At 54.2% G+C, this 20,103-nt stretch overlaps 2 protein-coding genes across 2 annotated transcripts; one reads left to right on the top strand and one right to left on the bottom strand.

Moving 5' to 3' along the window:
• Positions 1 to 775: 775 nt before the first annotated feature.
• NCLIV_064680 (ATP-dependent metalloprotease involved in cell division, related) lies at positions 776 to 7,291 on the bottom strand (the record flags this gene model as incomplete). The annotated part of the gene is made up of 10 exons (XM_003886019.1): positions 776 to 1,288; positions 1,878 to 2,333; positions 2,900 to 3,007; positions 3,211 to 3,360; positions 3,808 to 3,933; positions 4,387 to 4,553; positions 5,021 to 5,122; positions 5,387 to 5,504; positions 5,771 to 5,966; positions 6,237 to 7,291. 10 exons carry the CDS (start codon positions 7,289 to 7,291, stop codon positions 776 to 778), a joined length of 2,991 nt encoding a protein of 996 aa, XP_003886068.1.
• A 1,836-nt stretch (positions 7,292 to 9,127) lies between these two features.
• On the top strand, positions 9,128 to 15,624 carry NCLIV_064670 (conserved hypothetical protein; the record flags this gene model as incomplete). Its single annotated transcript, XM_003886018.1, has 10 exons — positions 9,128 to 9,184; positions 9,572 to 10,881; positions 11,472 to 11,584; positions 11,889 to 12,016; positions 12,377 to 12,478; positions 12,897 to 12,998; positions 13,624 to 13,772; positions 14,282 to 14,401; positions 14,756 to 15,145; positions 15,522 to 15,624. The coding sequence occupies 10 exons, from the start codon at positions 9,128 to 9,130 to the stop codon at positions 15,622 to 15,624; spliced, it is 2,574 nt and encodes an 857-aa protein (XP_003886067.1).
• Between the last annotated feature and the right edge of the window lie 4,479 nt (positions 15,625 to 20,103).

Raw genomic sequence — 20,103 nt, 5'->3', positions numbered from 1 at the left:
TTTGTGTAGAAACTTGCACGGAGAAAAAGGAAATGAAAGTTCTTTGGCAGTTGAATGCTCACGAGAGAAAGCGGGAGCGACTGCGTTGTGCCCACAATCTGACGCGCCGTCGCCCCTCCCCTAAAAAAAACCAGCTTCCTGTTCTCGCCAAGCAGAAACGCGCGAGAACCCGTGGCGACAGAAACACCGCCGCGGGGCAACACTCTGGCTACGTGCGAGAGGTCTGTGCGACGAAGCGCCGTGCCACGAAAGACGGCAGAGAAACGAAAAATCAAGTGGAAAAGCCGGTCAACTGCGTGATCGTGAAAAGGAGTGCATGCCCCTCCCCGGCGCCTATCGCCCTGCCAGCCCCTTGTTCCGCCTTCCTCCAAAATCAAAATTCCAGTCACCGTAAAAAGAAGAATGAATAGACCGCGAGTGCCCTCGAGATACAGAGCTGTACCCGAAAGAAGCATCCTCGGTATACCTCAAAATACCCATCTCTCTGCACGCATGTAGACATCTGCAGTGGAACAGAGGCATGCCTGGAAGCCACTCACGCAAAAGAAGCGGGGATGTCTGCCTTGTCCCTCCATGCTCTCATCTCCAGTACATCCAGAAATCGCTCGACCGTATGTATCCGCGCATCATATAAAGGCGTGTATGTGAACATGCATAAACTAATTGTGTGTAAATGCAAATAACGCCAAGGTATAAACACAGGCTGTCGCGTTTTGGCGTTTTTGAGGGCCTGTTGAAGACCCCGGATGCTCCCTTGCCGCCTAAACCTTTGCGTCTATCTGCCACTCGAGGTAGATCCTTCATCCCCCCTGCCTGGTTCCGGTCGCTTCTTCCTCTCTCCTCCGCCTTCGGTTTCCTCGCCTCCGGTCGTCTCGCCGTCGCGCCGCTGCCGGCTCTGGGCGAGCATCGCGGAGACTTCCGCGGCAGCAGACGCCGCGACCGCGTAGGGCGAGGGCGCGAGCGCGCCGGACGCGCCCGGCGTCTCCGGAGACGCCTCGCGGGCCTTCGCGGCCGGCTCGTCGCGCGTCTCTTCGCTCTCCCCGCCCCCTGCAGCCGTTCGAGGTTGCGTGACGGCTCGCGTCTCTGCAGCGGCTGAAACGCCCAGCCCCGCGCGGCCGTCGGTGTCTCTTTCCACACGCGCACTCGACGCAGAGACAGCAGCTTGTAAGTTCGCGTCTTCGGCCTCGTCGCCGACGCTGCCTCTGGACGTTTCCGGTTTTTTCCGCAACTTCCCAGAAACCGCCAAACGCACTTCCTCCGCCGAAAGAGTCTCGTGCTCCAGCAGAGCCTAAATACAGAGAAAAGGGACAAAACACCGAGAAAAGAAAAAACGTGGCCGACGGACGGAAGCGACCGCAAGGAAGGCCCAAGTCTCCCTCTCCCGTCGCGTCGGCGTGTTTTCTCTCCCCTCCTTAGATCCCGTCAGTTCCTGGGAAAGCAACTTTGCTCCTTCCGCCATTCATGGCCTCTGTTCGCCAAGGGGAATTACAACAGAATATCACGCTCTCTCTTAATGTTTTTCGGCACAGACCTGTTCACGTCGTCATGCTTCTCGCCTTTCGCACTTTACATATACTGGTACACCAATATATATATTTATACCAATATATATAGTATATTTATACCAATATTATATATATATATGTACCTATATATATATGTATATCGCAATTTCCAAAAAGCCTCCAAGGCTCCTTCGGTTGTAGACAAGGACGCTTGTCTGCATACACCGAACACCGTCGGGTGTGCCCGACAGGCGCGACCTGTTTTCTACCCACATTTCTTTCTCTGCGTTTCACCCCCTCCATTTGTGTCTTTCTCTTTCGCGTCCCGTGTTGTCCTTTATCCACCTTTCTTTCTTTGAGTGTTGGCCTCACCTCGGCGAGGCGCTTGAGTTCTTCGCGCTTTTCCTCGAGGAGCTTTCGCGCGCGCGCGTAGCTTTCGTCGAGGAGTTTTTGCACGGCTTCGTCGATCCGGCTTCGGCGTTCATCGCTGACGACTGCGTAGTCTTGGCGCCCAATCACCATCGGGGCCTTGGAGTCGGAAAACCCCATCCCGTAGTTCGTCACCATCGTGCGCGCCAGCTGCGTAGCCCGCACGAGATCGCTTCGACACCCGCTCGTGACGTTGCCTTCGCCGAACGCGAGCGCCTCCGCAGCCTTTCCGCCCATCGCCACGTCCAGCGACGCGAGGCACTGCTGCTCAGACTGCGAGTAACTGTCTTCCTTCTCCACGGACCACGTGACACCCAGGGACGACCCGCGAAACAAAATCGTCGCTTTGTGGAGAGGCGCACTCGCAGGCGTGTACAGCGCTACCAGAGCGTGGCCCGACTGTATATGTATACATATGCACACGAGAGAGAAGGCGAGAACATGGGGGAAAAAAACGAATAGAGAAAGAACACCGAGAGAGGCGCACCTACGGCACAGGGCGTATGGCGCTTGCCAAAAGGAAATGCGCGTAAAAACATCCTCCGGAAAAGACCTCTCGCGAGAAGCAAAAGGTTATCATTTGTTTAGGCTTTTGTTTACACGGAGCAGATGTGCTTACATAAACACACATATATATATATATATATATATACATACACCTCTAACGAGGTAGGCATTTCCGTAGGAAATGCATCGGCATCTGTATTCGAATTTGTCCATGTCCATTACGTGTGCCTATGCATCTACGCCGACTTGTGTCTGTACGCAGAGACGGAGTACTTTTTCTTCTGGCCTTCCTTTTCTCGACGAGAGAGGCGTGTGTCTCTCTCGCGTAGGAAATGCGGGACGTTAGACTGAACCTGCGATAGATAAATACATCTTGGATGATTGTATATTAGCGGCTGATTCTGCAGCTTTTCACGAAGAGAAAGGAGACACAGATGGGCCAACGCGCTTTAACGGACCTCGTGATATGCAGTCAGGCGTCTCTCCTCTTCCTTCATCACGACGCCGGCTCGGCGACTTCCGACCATCAGGCGATCGAAACTCTCGTCCACTTCCGCTCGCGTCACCTGAAAGAGAAAACGGGCGAAGCGTGGAAAGGAAGATGCAGACAAAAGTGCCAGGGGAGCGACAACGTGGACAAAGAGAGGAAAAGCGAAAGGCGCACTCGTCCAGGAACAACGGCTGAAATGGCCTCTCTCATTTAAGCCGCTTCTCGTCCCAGACGCTTCGGCATTCGGAAGTTCGAAATTAGAACGTCTCCCGTTCCTACCTGTTCCTTCCCTTCCGTCGCTGCGCGAATTGCAGCAAAGTTGAGAAGATTCGCCAAATCTGCGCCCGTCATGCCCGAGGTGAGAGCGGCAAGAATCTCGAGGTCCACGTCGGTGGCGAGAGGCATCTCTTTCGCGTAGTGCTGGAGAATCTGAACATCCAAAAAAGCAAATCCACAAACAAAGGCGCTCACAGAGGAAGGAGAAGTCGCGCGCGTTCTCCAGTCTCACTTTCCTTCTTCCAGATGCGACGCTCTTTCCGCGCTGGAAACAAGACGCCTGCGCTTCTGTTAAGTCTTGAGGCCGACATGCTCACACAGCCTCGAGTCTCTTTCCCTCTCCGTCCACGCGATGGGTGAGTCTGGAGAAAAAGGAGAAGCTTTTACACAGACGGGGGGACGGACGAGGGAGAGGCAAATGCGGGTTTGCGAGAGAGAGAGGGAAAGGCAGAAAGCAGGGAAACCTTCACGCACACAGCGAACAGGTTGAAGACGAAAACGTGCACTCTTACACGAGTTGAGAGGACTACGCATTGCATGCTGAAGAGGTAAACATAGCATGCACCGTGGTTTCGGCGCGTCCATAAAGAAAACGCATACCTCAATGCGCTCCTTCTTAGAGGGGAAAGGAACGTGGATGATTCTGTCGATTCGTCCAGGGCGCGTCAGAGCCGGATCGAGAGCCTCCAGGAGGTTCGTCGCGCAGACGAGGGTCACGCCGTCCGACTAAAAGACGAACCACACCAGGCAGGGGAAGAAAGGACGGCGGCGCGATGGCGAAAAACAGCTGCCTTCGCTCTCCAGTTCACCCCCCCGCGTCGCACTGTTTGAAAGCTCCCCCGCGGGGCCGCTTTTGCCAGAAAACGAAAAAACCAAAACGCGGACTGCGAGAGCTAACCACTCCACACGAACTGCCAGTGCATGCAGCAAAATACCAACGAAAACGGCCTTCTCTGCAATCTATCTATCTGTCCGTATATATACTTATATCTACATATATATATATATATATATATATATATATATATATTCGTCTGCATACAGGTATAACTACCTATCTATCTACATATCTGTTTACATACATATATATATTTTTATATATGCACGAGTATATGTATGTGTGTATATATGCGTAGGGTTGAGTATGTGTGGGGACGGGTGAAGGTGAGAGAACCTTACAGGTTTGAATCCATCGAGTTCGGTGAGGAGTTGATTGAGCGTTTGTCTGTGATGTTTGTTTTCCGTTAACGTTCGTTTTCCTCCAAGTGCGTCAATCTCGTCGATGAACAAAATGCACGGACTCAAGCGCCGCGCCTCTGCAAAGAGCTGCCGAAGACGACTCGCCCCTGAGAAAAAAAAGACGAAGACAACAGGCAAAAACAACACCCAGCCCTTTCCACAGACGCATGCCTGCTTGTTAATAAATGGACGAACATAGTTGCAGCGACATGTATGTGTATACAGGTGCGTAATTATGCCTCTATGCATATGTGTTCGTATATACGCGTCATATTTGTGTATAGAGATGTATCTGTTGCTTGATCCACCAAAAACATTCGACTTCATGCAGCCTCCCGATGCCTCTCTCGGCAGGCCGGGTAACCCACAGATTCACAGCCAACTTCGAAAAGAACTTGAAATGTATATATATATATACATTTATATATATATATATACATTTATATATATATACATTTATATATATATATATATATATATATACATTTATATATATATATATATATATATATATATACATTTATAGGCACAGAGAGGCATTTGACGATTTGCACGCGTCTGTTCCGTGACTTACCGACACCGACAAACATTTCCTCGAATTCCGAGCCTGAGGCGTGGATGAAAGGAACACCTGCCTCGCCGGCGATCGCCCTCGCCAGGAGTGTCTTCCCCGTCCCTACAACACGGAAGGGAGAGAGACGCGGCGCGAGATGAAGCCTAGAGAGGCGAGAGACACGGAAGCGATTCACGGAGAAAGAGCACCGGAAAACACGGGGCGAGACATAGGTGCGCGAAAAGGTTGGAGGAAGAGAAGCGTAGAGCGGCACAGAGAGAGAGGAGAGGGAGAAGAGAGAGAAGAAAGCCCGATCGAGAGAAAAAGAATGATACGAGAGACAGGGTACTCTGTTTTGCCACGAACATCCCTCGCTGGAGGCCGCACCTGGGGGACCTTGGAGGAGAATGCCTTTCGGCAGGCGAGCTCCCATGGCTGTGAATTTTGCAGGAGATTTAAGGTAGGCAACTACTTCTTCAACCTCTTTCTTCACCTCCTCGCATCCCTGCAAAGATCAAGACGCCGAAACAGGAAGCTTTCCCCTCCACTTCCCCTCCAAAAGCATTGGCCCATGCGTCCATTGTGTAAACGAACTCATATCCAAACACACACAAGGAGACAAATACAGATGCATGCACCCTAGCGTGTATGTGGATACGAATATGCATGGATGCAAATACAGATATAGGTGTATGTATTTGGGAAGGCGTGCGTCTTTAGTGTGGAGATCTCCGCTCTTCGGTACCCCGAGCGTGTGTCTGTTAGTCTCACCTTCACGTCACTGAAAGTGGTTTTCACTTCGTCCGGCTGAACGATTTTCCCTTCCACCCACTCCTTCGATTTTCCCTCTGGCAGGCCGTCGACTTTCTTCGCCGCCTGCTGAAGCCCAGGCAGCGCCTCCGTCGCGAAACTCCAAATCAACAGAACAGCCGCCACGGGCGACAAAAGGAGACTCCATAGCCCCCGACTGAAGAAAGAAAAGAAAGGAACCAATAGAGCTGGAACCAAGGACCAGGCATCTCAGAGCAGCGTTCAGGAGCGCACTTCCCCCACAATCTCCGACGGCCTCTCTCCCAAACGCTGAAGACGCCGCGCGTTTTCCTTCTTCCTCTTCGCTCCGCTCACCCCCCTTTCTCTCGCGTTCTCCCTCTTTTCCCCCTCGTTCTCCCGCGTTCTTCTCCTCTCTTCCCCCCCTTTCTCTCGCGTTTTCCCCTCTTTTCCCCGTTTTTCTGCGTACCTTCCAACTTTCACAGTTTTCCAGATGCCGCGGCAGGCGCCGCGGATGACGTAGAGAGTCCAAGCGACGATCCCGCGTCGTCTCGATCCTTCTCGCGTTTCCGTTCCCTCCGCGAGGGGTTCTTCGAAACGCGTAGCCGTCTGAAGGCTGCGCGCGTCTGCGCGTGGGGACTCCGCCTTCGCGAGTTGGTTCGAAATTTGTTGCAGCTGCTGGAAGAGCAGTTGCTGCTGACTCATCTGGAGAAGCCGAACTTCACTCTCCAAGTCTCCGCGCGAACCCGCGCGTCCGTCGCTTCCCGCGTCTCCTTTTTGCGCGAGAGACGAACTCTCCGCGCCTCGGAGAAACGGCGCGAGTTCCCGGGCGACGGCAGAGAGCGGCCGCGATTGGATCAGATCCGTGGAGCAAAGAGCCTTGAGGTACTCGACGACGACGCCGCGGATAGGCGCCGTCTCGTGCTCGTTCCCGCGCAAGTCCTGAGACAGCAGCTGCTTGAGAAACGCGTTCTCTTCGAACTTCCGCACGACTTTGTGGGCCTCCCCGGCCTCGTTCAAGGCCGCAAAGTAGCGCTGCAGAGCGGGAAGGTCGTGCGGATGCAGCTCGGCCTGTTGTTCCAAATGCTTCAGAGTCGGACGGGAAGAAAACGGGGAAGCGGAAGAAAACGGAGAAGCCGAAGAGGCGGAAGAGGGAGAGAAGAACGAAGCCGAAAAGCGAGGCGGAGGCAGAGTGGAGGAGAAGAAGGCGCGGTGCGCGCGCTGAGCGGGCGAGTTGAGGGCACGCGTCGGAGAGGAAAACCCGACGAGAGTCGAGAGAAGCGAGAGGAAAGCCGGAGACGCACAAGATGTGACCAGACACAAATCAGGTTGCGGAACGGAGAGCGGCGAGAGAGGAGAGAGCGCAGAGAACAGCGGGCGACACAGGGTTGCGTTCCCGAGCGACGGGGGGACCCGAGAGAGGAAACGGCGCGATCCTCGATCGCATCTGTCTTTTCCGGGTATGAATTGTCGAGCGACGGAAAGCACGCCTCGGCGGCTCCGCGCCGAGAGTAGACGCTGCATCTTTTCAAAAGCGAAAACGCCGAGAGGCGATAGGAGACGCCTGCCGTAGCGCATCTACAGCCCCGTGAAGAGCCGTTTTTCCTTCGATCCGGCGCGTTATTAAAAAGGTGGGCGGTTTTTGAAAGAAAAAATCCTTTTCAGCAAAGGTGAGGGCCGAGCCTCCAGACGCCCGCCTGCTTTGGCGAGACGCAGAGACGAGGGAAGGAGGAAGGGAAGGATTTCTTCGGTCGTCTCTAGTCTGTTCTTTCTCTCTTTCTCGTCGCCGGAGACGCGGCGTGTAAACAAGTGCAGAGAGAGGCACGGATTTAGGTCGCTGAGGCAAGTGAACGAAGACAAAAAGAGACGGGGCAAAAAGGAAAACTGGAGACGGAAAAGCGAGCACGAGAGGGAAGCCGGGAGTGGAAAGCTATACGATCTAGCGACTCTCTAAAACCGTTTTGGAACGTCGCCCTCGACGAAGAAAAGGGGAACAAGAGAGGGAAGTCCCGGCGTTCTCTCTCCTCTCCCCAGGAGAGAGATTATCCGTTTTTTTGCTTTTTCGGGAAGGTCTTTTGCTTTCAAATGGAAAAAGGAGGGACGCGAGGAGCGTCCGAGAGAGCGCGCCACTGCGGAGAAAAGTTTTTCACACAAAACGCGAGAAGCCGACGGTAGACCAGTTTGTGTGGGCTTTTCCGGGAAAAAAAGGCGATTTTCCCGGAAAACGCCGTGACAAGTCGCCGTCGGTTTTCGTTCCGCTGGAGACAACGTGCGACAGATCATATACGGCGCGATATCGCGCGTTTTTAAAGTTCGCGTTCTCGCCACACTAGGAAAGGAAGGACAGGGGCGATTTGTGCGAGAGAGTGTCTGCGTCGTCCGAAAGCGAGCGCGTTTAAAATAAAAAGCCAGGAAAAAAGTTCAGCCGAAACGCGTCACAAAAAAACCGCACGCGCGAGAGGACCGGACCTGCCACGAATGTTTTTCGCGACTCGGCGAGGCACGCGGGAAAAATCGCCTTTTCCCGACAAAGTATACGCTTGCGAGAAGCAGAGAGTTTTCTCTTTTTCTCAGGAGCTCTTTCTGATAGCGCAGCGCAGATTCTAAAAAAACCTAGAGAAAGATTCACTCACGTCATCCACGCAGGAACCCAGCGGAAGAAGGGGTTCTTTTCTCGCGACTTGTTCGGCTGCACGTTTTCGCGGCGAAACCGGAAAGCTCTTTTGTCTAGCCAAGGCGCCTTTGTCTTTTCGCAAAGACGTCTTCTCCCCGAAAGGCCGCAGAAGTCGCAGCCAGTGTCTATGGCTCTCGGCAGACTCTCAAAGGAAACCGAGAGAGGGAGAAAGAGAGAGAGAAAGAGAGGAAGAAAGAGAGGAAGAAAGAGAGGAGACAGCTGCGAGGAGAGAGGCGCGCGCGCATGTGCGGCTGCGCGGAGACGGGCACTTTTTTGCACACACGAAAGTGCATGCACGGCGAGAAACGAAAAACTCTTCCACTTTAGGCCTTTTTCTCTGGTGTTTCAGCCGCGGTTTTGCGTCGCTTCTCGAAATTCGCGCGTCTGTTTGCGCCAAGGGGATCCCATCGTGGAGGGGGGACTGGCGGGGGGTGAATCTCCCGAGCAGCGCGCGTTGGGCACGTGGCCGAGAAGAGAAGCGTGAAGAGAGAAAAGAGGGAAAAGAGGGAAAAGAGAGAAAAGAGGGAAAAGAAAAGAAGATAGGAGGCAAAGAGAGGAACGCCACGCAGAACAGAACTACAAAGGGGAAAAGAGAGAGTGGAGAAGGCAGCCAAGCTGGCGGATCTATATAAACATGTACGACGGTGAGAGAGGAAAAAGGAACGGTTTATGGGAAGTGAAGAAAAATGGAGACCGTTTTCCAGATAGGAACGAAGAGGGCTAGGGAGGCACCCTCTGCGAGGGTACGCTCTGTGTGTGCCTGGAGCAGAACAAACCGAGAGACGACCTTTCCTCCCCCGTGTTCGTCTTGTCCTTCTCGCAGCGTGGAGATCCGCGGACGTCTCCTTTCTTCTTTTTCTTCCTGTCTCCTTCCTTCTGTTTCTTCCCCTTGTTATTCTCCCGCCTCGCGTTCGGCGCTTTCTCTTCCACGTGCATGCTCCGGCCACGCAACGCCTCTGGAGTCGCCTGCCTGTGAAAAAACTTCGAGAACAAAACAAAGACTCCCCTTCTCTCCTTCCCCTTGTTCTTCCTCTTCGTCTTCTTCCTCGGGTTCTTCCTCTTATTCGTCCGCTTTTTCTTCCTCTTTCTCTTCTTCGTGTTCTTCTTTTTCTGGGGTTTCATTTCCTCAGTCGTTTCCCCGCTTTGCCGGCCGTCCCGGCGTCCCGTCTGCGCCTGTTCCTTCGCCTGCCTCGCTGCTGGCGGTTCGCGGGTACACGCCGCCGTCGAAGCGCACGTGGGCGAAGCAGCACAACAAGATTTTCACGCCGCGCCCGCTCTCTGAGCGCTTCTCGCCCCACAAACTCCACCCTGAGCACGAGTGGTGGCGCGAACGCGCGACGCAGCCTTCCGCGCTCTTCATGGGCTTCCCGGACTTGCTCAGTCTGCCGCTGCGCGGCGGACACGCGTACATCAACGAGATGGACGCAAGCACCCTGGCAGTCGTCCTCGCGAACGTCGCAACCTCGCCTTCGCCGTACAGCGTCTCCGAGCGCCGCGCGCCTCCCACGCCTTCCCTGGCTGCTCTGGCTCCTCCGTCCTTCTCGCCTGTACACCTTCCGCAGCATCTGGACACGTTGTTGCTGCTTCTGGGGAGACAGGCTGCGGCGACGGCGGCGGATGCGACGGACACCGCCCTCGCGTTCCTGTTTCGAGGCTGCGCCGAGGCCGGAATTGCGGAGCGAAGCGTCGTCTGCACGCTGCTCGGAAGGGTGGAGACGAGACTCCCGCGCATGATGTTGCCGGACTGCCTCGTCTTGATGGAGGCGCTCCGGCCAGGCCTCCCTGCGGTGTATAGGCACCCGAGATTCGTCGCGAGTCTCGTTCGGCACGTCGCGCTCCTCGTCCAGTTTCGTGGGGCCGAAAGCGACGCCGAGGAGCTCTGCGACTTGGCGCATCTCCTCGTGTTCGCTGCCCAGGAGCGACACGCAGCTCTGCTGCAGAGTCTCGCCATGCTCCTCATCCAGGGGAAACGCCAAACGCTGAACGTAACTTCCCCGGTCGCCCTCGCGAGGGCCATGGAGGCTTTCGCGGCTGCGCGGGATGCAATCAACGCCCCGCTTCTGGATGCGCATGCGAGGAAACCGGAAACGGAACGCCGCTCTCGACACGCGTCCGACCTCTTCTGCGCCTCGCCCCTGCTCCGTGCCAGAGAACCGAGTGTCTACGCGCCTCCTTCGGCTCTCCTCCTCCTCTCGCTCCTCGCCCCGCTTGTCCAGGCAGTGCACCGCGCAGAGAAAGGCGCGCCGAGGCGCCGAGGGCGAGAGTTCGACGCGGAGAGAGAGGCGAGCGAAAGAGACGAGCGCCTGAGCCGCAAGAACAGAGACAGCGTCGCTCTCACTGAGGCCGCCGCACGCGCCGCAGACGCAGTCGCAGCGGAAACGGAAATGTTGAAAAACAGAGAAAGCACCCTCACGAGGGGTTTGCTCAGGTGTCTAGAAAGGTGAGGACCAACGCTCGACAGAAAGGCGCGTGGAAAGGAGAGAAAAACCCAGACAAATGAGTATCGACACACAGATGTACTTTTCGTGGACTCGTAGGATCGGTTGATTTCGTGCTCTCTATGTCCAGGCACATATGCATACGTGGGTAGCCATGTACATACATACATGTACATATATACATGTATATTATGTGCACATTATATGCATATCTATATATGTCTATGTAAGCATATGCGTATGTGTGTCGTTACACGAGTCTGTCCATGTTTCTCCATTGACATGGGAGATTTTCGTGTATCTTGCCGGGTGACTGGTCGGTGCCGGGTAGGCCGTCGTTTCCGCGTTGTGTGTCTCTCGGTCTTTTCCAAACTCTTTTCTTCAGTCGAAAAGACGAATCTGACTCGCCTTCCCCCCCCCTCCCCCCTTTGAGGCGTGACGCGTACCGGGGCGAACACAGACTTGAAGATACCTGCAGCTCCAGCGAAACGACAAGAAGACGTGAATAAGACGGAAAAGAGAGACAACGCGAGACACGATTGGACGCGCCCTGACTGAATAGGCGCGTTACTGTTTGGTCTGGTTTCCTCAGAGTCGATGACAACCGCGGCCAGCTGTCCCCCGAGAGCATCTGCAAGGTTCTCTACGCAGCCGTCCTGGCGCGCACAGCTCCGAGCCGTCTCTTCTTCCCGGACCTTCTCAAGCGTAAGGCTGTGTCGGGTGTATCCTTACTTTCCGTCAACGTTTTCGTTATCTGTTTTGCCTTTCCAGGACCAGGTAACTGTACGTCCGTCTTGGACATGCCTTCGCGCTTACTTAATTTATTTAAAAGTCTCGAGATCAGTTCATTTTTATTCGCCTCAATCTTATCAGCCCTCGCACTTGCCCCATTGCCCGTGCGTGGTTTTCTGTCCCGTTCTTCGCGTGCAGTGAAAACCTTGCTTCCTCGCTCTGTGCGCGACGCGTCCGCACGGCCTTGTTTCCCTTCTCTTCCCTTTCCTGTTCCCAGGCCTCGGAGACCAACTCGGTGCCTGTACACCAGAGGATCTCTCCCGCGCGCTCTTTGCTCTCGTGAAACTTTCATCTGCCTCCTCGTCTCTCCATCCGCGGTGCCGAGACCTTTTGCCTCCTCTTCTTGTAAGTTCTCGTGCCTTCCATCTTTCCTCTGTCCTTCACGCTTTTCTCGCGGTGCCGTTCGCCTTCTCCCGCTAGTCCTTAGCTGTCTGTGTTGTCCCTTCTTCCTCTGCTGTCTTTGCTTCCGTGTGTCTTTCTCGGGTCTTCCCGTTCGCGTCCTGTCCGTCGCGTCCTCTCCTCTCGCCATGCCTCTCTCCCTCTTTCTGTCTCCCTCTTTCTGTCTTTCTCTTTCTGTCTCTCTTTCTTTCTCGCGTCTCTCTTTCTTTTTTTCGTTCTCTCTGTTTCTGCGTCTGCCTCTCTTCCGCTCTTCTTCTTGATTTCCTTTCCTCGTTCTCTCCTCTCTTTGCCTCTCCGTCCTCTCAGGCGACCGTACTGGCAGCTGTGAAGTCTTCTCTCCCTCTCGCTGATGTGTCTACTCTGGCGCGTCTCCATAGCGCAGCAGCCTCGGCGGCGGTGGCCTCTTTGGTAAATTATCAAGCGTGAAAAAGAGAAGCAAACGCGAAAGTGAACAAAAGAGCAGACCCAAATGTCAGAGAAAGAGACAACCCTGCATGACCAGGATCCTCTCCCGCCTCTCTTTGTCGCACTTCTGTTTCCTCCCGTCCCCCTCGCATGCCTGTCTCCTAAAAACCTCATGTTTCTCCTTTCCGTCTCCTGGCTCTCTATGTAAACACATTTATATGCATGCCCACATGGCGACCATACATATCCATATATTTCCCTACATATTTTCACATATATTTCCATATATATATATATATATATGTGCGTGTATTCCCGTGTATCTAGTGAAACGTTTGTTGAGCGGAAATTCGATTCCAGCTTCTCGTAGAATGTGGGCACGTGCCAATGCGTGCAGTGTGAGTGTCTCCTTTGAATGCAGGAGACGAAGAAAGAAGAACTGCGGAGCCTCGCCGAGGACACAAGTCGCTTGATGCATGCGCGGCTCGAAGAAGCCTCGCCGACGCATCTCACTGTTTTTTTGGTGAGTGCACGAGGCAGGTTGCCTGTGTCTCTTCCGAAGAGATTGCATGCGGACTCGTTGGAGGTCGGTCTCTGCTCGTAAGCGCTAAGCGCACGTGCATGTGTAAGGAACGCATGCACATGTCCCTGTACAGCGAGGGTCAGATGCCTGCGTCGATGCACACGTGGCTATATCCCGCCGCAGAGAGAGATGCAAGTGGGAAAAACAAAGATCCGCAGAGTGAGCGAGACAACGCGAAATACAAATGAAGAACCGGGCCACCCGAAGGTGGGACTGACAAATGCGCGACAACTCAGAACGAATCAACAGAGACATTGTCGTACCTCAAAAGACACGTCGAGAGTTTCTTTCGCGAAAAAGAGAAAACGGCGAGAAAACGCCGGTAGGTGCGGTGATGAGAAAAGAGAGAGAGACGCAACCTGCGTGGTTAGATCGACGGCGCGACACCGGCACCGATAACCTTGCTTTCCAGCGTTCTGGGGTGTTGTGGCGTTGTCTTCGTGGGTCTGCCTATCTGCCGGCTCTTTCGCGAAGGGATTTTTTTGCGAGTTTCTTCCAAAAAATCAAAGCGATTCTGCATCATCACCTCCATTCATGGCTGCTGGCTGCTGTGTGTCTTCTCCAGCGACACCTGGATCTCTGTTTTTCCCTTTCTTCCGCGGAGTTCCGAGAGGCTCTTGTCGCCCAGGCGATTCTGCGATTGTACTTCTTCGACCAAGAGCAACTGTCTCGGCTCTTGGAGAGCGTCACGCGACTCGCAGCCTCTTCTCCCAGGTTGGAAGGGTTTTTCTGTTTAGCTTTCTCGGTTTTGCCTAGACACGCCTCGGAAGTCGCTGCATCCCGATGTATTCGCCCACGTGTGGCTACCCTCCGTTCTGTCTCTGCATGAAATTATGCACGCATTTGTGTAGCTGTGTGTGTAGCGGTCTCTACAGGCGCGTGTACACACGTATATATCACCACGCTTTTCTACCTGCGTATTTCGATGTGTACGCGCGTGGAATTCGGTTGTGCGTGTATGTTTCTGTAAATGCGCACCGGCAGCCGTGTGTGTCCATAACAAGTGTTTGCGTGCCTTCATGTGTCGGTGGAATGACGTGGTGTTTCTATATGTGTGGACGGCATCTCTTTGAGAAGTGAAGCGGACTCTTGGGTTCAGCCTGCGCTTAGAGAATCTGTTTGGCAGGGTACAAACGACCGGACAAGAAAACCGTTTCGATTGGCCATAAGCACAGAGTCAATATCAACAAACGTATAAACTGTCGACGATTCTTTCTTTTCAGAGACGAGAAGCTGCTGGTGGGCGTGGACGAAATTCTTCGGCGCGTCGAGGAAGAGGCGACAGCTGAACAGGCGTTCTTCTCGCCAGAGAGCTCGCTGCGAATTCTTGTCTCCCTTGTCAGGTAAAGAGAGAGAGAGGCGGGGCCAAGCAACACTTTATCTTTTTCGCATGCCATCTTTCTCCACGGTTTCCTTCTTTCAAAACAGCCCTGAGGCGGGCCGGCGCCGCTCCGGAGTTTTTTATGTTTCTCCCTTTTGTCGCGCTGCGGTTTCTGTTTTCGCTGTTACCCTGTGCGCATTCAGCTTTTGTGTCTTTTTGTAAGGTTTGGGGTTCCGTTTCTCCTTGTTGGTGCTGCGATGTTTTCTCTCTCTCGCGTGCTCTTTCGGGTGCGACGTTTGCTCTCGTGTCTCCTCACTCCTCTTTCAATCTGGTTCCCTCTTTCATCTCTGTTTCGTTTCTTCTGTTTGTCCCTCAGGCACGCCCAGATGCGACCAAAAGTGACTGAAGAGCGTCAGGCGCTTATTGCCGCGCTCTGCAGGTACCTGACCGGGTTCGATTCCGTCTCGGCTCTTCCGGCCTCGAACGCATCTCAACCGGCTGACGAGAGACACCGTTTCGATCCGAAAGACATCGATGGATCCGATCTCTCGATCCAGTTCCTCTTTGCGGACGATGAAATGGGACAGGTGTGTTTGCCTGACCAGCAAGACGAGTCGTTTTTGGACGACCGAGACGCAGCAGGGGAATCGCGTCTGCAGGCACTCTCAGCGGCGTCGTACATTCATCTTCTTAGAGCACTCAGTGGCCTCGGCGTCCAGGGAGGTGCGATCATCTCCAGAGTCGCTCACCTTCTCGACATGAAACGGTAAAGAGAGGACAATCGGAAAAACGAGGAGCGAGGAACCAGTGCGGCGCTGCATGCAGAGATACTTCGTGTTTGCCGAGGGGGCTCAGTTTCAACCGCGTGTTTGGCCCTTTCCCTGCTTCTTCAAATATGAATATAGGTTCATATGTTTCGGCATATATGAAATATGACACTCAGAGGTCGATAGGCCATCAAATTAGGCTTCCAAGAGATGGGCGTTGCAGAAAAGCCTGCGGCGTGTGCGCTGTATGTACAGCTGCGGGTTGCATTGGCAGCGAGATCTGGTAGGTGTCAGGCGGGGGCGTAAGTTTCATTTTTGGCGGGTTTCCATTTCAGTCGATTTCGTGTTCTCTGGCGCGTTTCTCTTTGTTTTCAGGTATGATTTGACGGAGGCCCAACAGGAAGTTGCCGCCGAGATCTGCGCCTCTCTGGGGCTCCAGTTTCAGCAGGAGAACCGAAGCGGGTCCGGCACCCGCTGAGCTCTTTCTTTGCCGCGTTTTCGTTGAAGGCGTGATCCTATCGTCGCGACCTTTGCCTTTTCACCGCATTCACCACTTCTCTGCCTGCTTTGCTTGAAACGAAATCGGGGATTTCCCGGTCCGGTGCCCCACCTGGCGCGGCGTCGATCTTGTAGCTCGACTCCCTCTGCCCCGTTGTCTCCAGTCAGTCAAACTTCCCGTCGGATGCGAACGCTGCGCAGGTGTATATATGCAGGAATAGCTTATTCTTACACTGTGAAACTTCGCATTTCATCTACATAATTGTTCGTGTATATTAGGGTCATCCGATGCTAGGATTAGGGGTCTCCTCGGCAGTGTGCGGCAACACGAGGGGAGTCGCCCCCAATCCTCGGGTTTGCGCGCGTGTCACCGGCGGCGAAAGTCCGTTGAAAGTTCTAGGCCTGGTGGACGTTCTTGCCGTGTGTTTTTGTCTCCACTGAAGAACCCGAGAGACGCTCCATCTCAGCTTCGATGCGATGAAAAAGATTTCTCGTGAACTGCGACAGATTCTCGCGGAGTACTGGAGCGTGACGGACACTCGGATCACCATCACGTGGCCTCACCCCAACTAGCTGGATGTAGATAGAGCGCGACATCTGAACAAAACTGGTTTTAAAATCGTACAGCGAGATGTACGAATGCTTATATTCAAGTCTGAATGAGCTGGCCGCCACATGGCAGTTCCATTTTCGATCTCCTTTACTGAGAGGCGTGTACTTTCTATACTGGAGAAAATTGCCGCGATCTGCTGTCGCGACACGTTGTCGGAGTGCCTCAACTCTGTCGAATGAGATCGCCAATTTTGAGTACGTCTTCACGGGCCTTTCATTCCCACGGACGCGTCAAGTTGACCGGTAACGTGGGGTAGGCTCCGCGTTCTTCGCAGTCTACCCCGAAAAGAAAACCGCCCGTGTGTGGCGCTTTCCGCCGGGATAAGCGCAGACAAAACGGGACTGGCCCTGCGAGTGCGCATGCAAAGAGGGGCTCGTAAGGACCACGAAGACGCTGTTCTAGGGCTGGCGCATCTACGGCATTTCTTAGGAACGCCGGAGCGCACGCAGCTGTGTCTGCAGAGTCGTCAAGCAGCGCAGCCGAGGAAGGCGGTGTGCTTTCGTTCCCGACACACTGAGGTTTAGAATTCGAACAAATAGTGTTGACCATCCTCCTTACCCACACAAGGCTGGCCGCCATCCAACCGGAAAACGAAGCTCTCGAGTAGAATTGAGACCCGTTCTGAGCCGCCGGCGGGACACACGTCGGTTTTTACTGAGCGCTTTTTCAGCAACAGCAGCGGAAGCATTTCGTCAGGAATCGCAGATCGTTGCCTTACACGTCTGCTCGCTCAGTACGCGTGATGGAGACGAAATGACCGGAATTCTGGAGCGTTCACTTGAGATGACTTGTCTGCGCAGCCAATTTGAACGGCCGCCTGGAAAAAAGGACACCCGGACACGAAACGATTTGGCCAGTCCTGGAAAGAGCATTCATTGGCGCTGCTTCGGGATGACACCACACCTGTGCATTTGTTGTCCTCCTTGGCACGAGGGGCTTTGTCGACCGGAGAGAACAGACTTGCCGATTCGCAACCATCGCCGGACCCGCGAACGCGGAGAAATCTCGCAGTTACAGCGGGATGTGTGTCACAGAGGACGGATCTTCCGTTTCGGTAACAACTGTTGGGGTGCCGGCCGCTTACGACCCACCGGTAGCGTGCGGTTTTCTGTCCGGGAATAAGCAAGGGGCATATGTTCTAAGGTGAAAGTCGTCGTCACCCCAGACACTCGAGGGCCCCTCACTTGCGGCGAACCGTCGCAACCCCGCATACCCTAAACTCCACCGCAGTCGCATACGCATTCTACAAGGGGGAGAAAGGGGGACTCCTGCTGAGGCGCGCCGGAAGTTCCTCGCCCCAAGTGTGCTCTAACAATTGGACTTGTCGGCCCGTTCCGCCCAACAGATTCGACGGAAAAGATTTAAGACACGCGTGCCACAAACGGACAACGAGGCTGGCGAAAATTTTGTGTAATTCGTGTTCCGTGAACTGACACCTAGAATAAAGTGGCTCTATAGTGGTTTCCCCCGAAAATTATATACTCGCTCTCAAACTCATCATACGCGTCTCGGAGTGTCAAGAAGAACAACTTCAGTGGCTTATACTCGCCGCTCCCTCTGGAACCTCTTTCGTGGGCTTACGATTCTGTACCACATGGCTTCTCGGTGTCGCGCGTGCCTGGTGAACAAATACAGAACCTAATTTCACGTTGTGGCCTGTCTTACGGCTTGGTCCCGAGCTGTACATGCGCACTGGCATCGTTTTTTTTCACCTCCAGCACAAAAGAATGAAGTGTTCCAGTTGTGGTTTGGGACCTTTGTGTGCTTCCACGACGTCCGCACTCCGCCCTGAGTGTCTCCAACCGGTTGCCGTGTCCCAGTGAAACGCCGCCAATACCGCTTTCTGTGAACAAGGCAGGCGCCGAGTACGCGCTAGCGCAGGCGACTCCGTCCTTTCTGACATACAGGTGGGCGTTCCTTTCCGGAAGAGAACTGGACTCGCTGCCAATGGGCACAGTCCCCAGTGCTTTTCTCGTCTTGCCTACATTTGTCGCGCTGAGGAGACAGCGCCTCGAGAAAGTGTCGGCAGAACTTCCACGGCCCGCAGGCCCCCACGTGATTGGTTTTTCATGCTAACCGCCGTCGATCAAGCGCAGTATAACGGTAGCGCGACAACCGAGTTTTTGCCCCGGCTGTTTGACTTGAAGTGGCGGGCCGCATTTTCCGTTCAAAGCAACGCGGAAGTTGGGGAGACACAGAATACCAGGCGCAGGGGCACACGGGTTTTTTTTCGGACACCTGCGGCCACCGCAGCAATTTTTCCACCTGGAGTGCTACGCCGCTTGCAACATCGCGAGGCATTAAAAGTAGCGCAAGAACGTTCTAAAAGGTTCATCCGACGACAGATCCACGGTCTCTCTCTATCTCTATCGCGCCCGGTATGAATGCCGAGGAGCGTCCCTCGCCACGTAACGGGAAGAAAGTGACGCGGCCCCCTGGCATGACCAACTAACGCAGTTTGAGTACGCCGTTTCCGGTGTCGGTGTGTCCATTATTTCTGTGACACATCTCCACTGCGGCACTGTCTCTGGGCCCTGAAACGCGTTATTCTGCATAAATTCGCGCAAAGAAGTTCGGTTTCCTGGACGCTCGACGCGTCGTCTCGATTACCCAAACGGCCGAGCTTCTACGGACGGTGTGCCACGCCGTCTGGGTGACACTTGGTCAACTCCCCCCTGGCGGCCGACGACGTGGTTGTTTGCTTTGCTTTTTCTATCAGCCTACCGCGAAACTTTGTTTCGAAATATGCTGCACGCTTCGCACCCTTTGTCCACACTCTAGGGACAGAGACAGAGCGAGCAAAATTCCAGACAGTGCTTGCCGAGCGGGTTCGCGGAAGCGGCGCTATCTGCGCGCTGTCAGCGTTTCTGCCGTACCTTCCCCAACCCGCCGAGAACGGGAGAGTCCTTTTGCAGCATACCAGTAACTGGCGGGTGATGTCTGACGGAAATTCGCTCTGGATTCTCCATCTATTTCTCTTCGTTCAAGCGTGTTTGTCCTAATCCTTCGTCTCAAAACCTTCAAAGCAACCCGCGGAGTCGTCCGGAAGGAAGGCCCTTTTAATATGCCGTGGCTGACCCTTGTAGCTCGGTTGTTCAACACTGCTTCGAACTCGGGGAGTTTAGACTATTCACTAACGGTGGATGCGCGCAAACTGCAAGAGGGCACCGTGCGGGCAACCTTCACCGCGGGAAACCCTGGTTGTTTGGGATTCATCGACTTTTGCGTGACCTCGGCCGAAATCTCAGAACGAGTGAATTCGTCACACACCGAAAAACATCATCACAGCCCAGTGGTCACTACGTTCTGCAGGTTGACGCTTGCTGATGACCAGTTTCACGGTACACACGTCTACGGTTCTGCGCGGGCCAGAGTTTTTGGGCAGCTAGCGGTTCTGCGTGCCAACGCGTTCATCCGTTTCGTCTTGTTGTTTGTCGATGAGAATTCGTCTTTGGCAACTCTTCATTCCTTGCCCAAAAAGGGAACCGTCCAGCCGCCTGCCCGTCCCGCTCCACTTTGACACACTTGACTGCACCCAGTTCCGCATATGCATTTCAATCCCTTTTTGTACGGAGATTCTTGGACAAGTCTGTGGATGTGACCCGTCTCGTGTACCCTCTGGTTCTCGGCGTCTCACCGTCCTGCCTGGGTGCGAGATTCACACTTGCGACCTGGAACGCCCTTTCTCTGCTGCCTCTCCGCCCTGGTTGCTCAAAACCGTAGTGCTGGAGCGACAAGTCGCTAGTACGCGAACCGCCGATTATTCCTTTTTACAGGCAGAGTGGCCTTTCTATTTTACGCTGGCCTGCGATCCTGTCAGCCTCTCAGCCGCCCCGGTGTGCGCCA

The sequence above is a fragment of the Neospora caninum genome, chromosome XII, assembly GCF_000208865.1.
Source record: "Neospora caninum Liverpool complete genome, chromosome XII".
Taxonomy (NCBI): Eukaryota; Apicomplexa; class Conoidasida; order Eucoccidiorida; family Sarcocystidae; genus Neospora; species Neospora caninum.
This window is presented reverse-complemented; position numbering and strand designations above follow the sequence as displayed.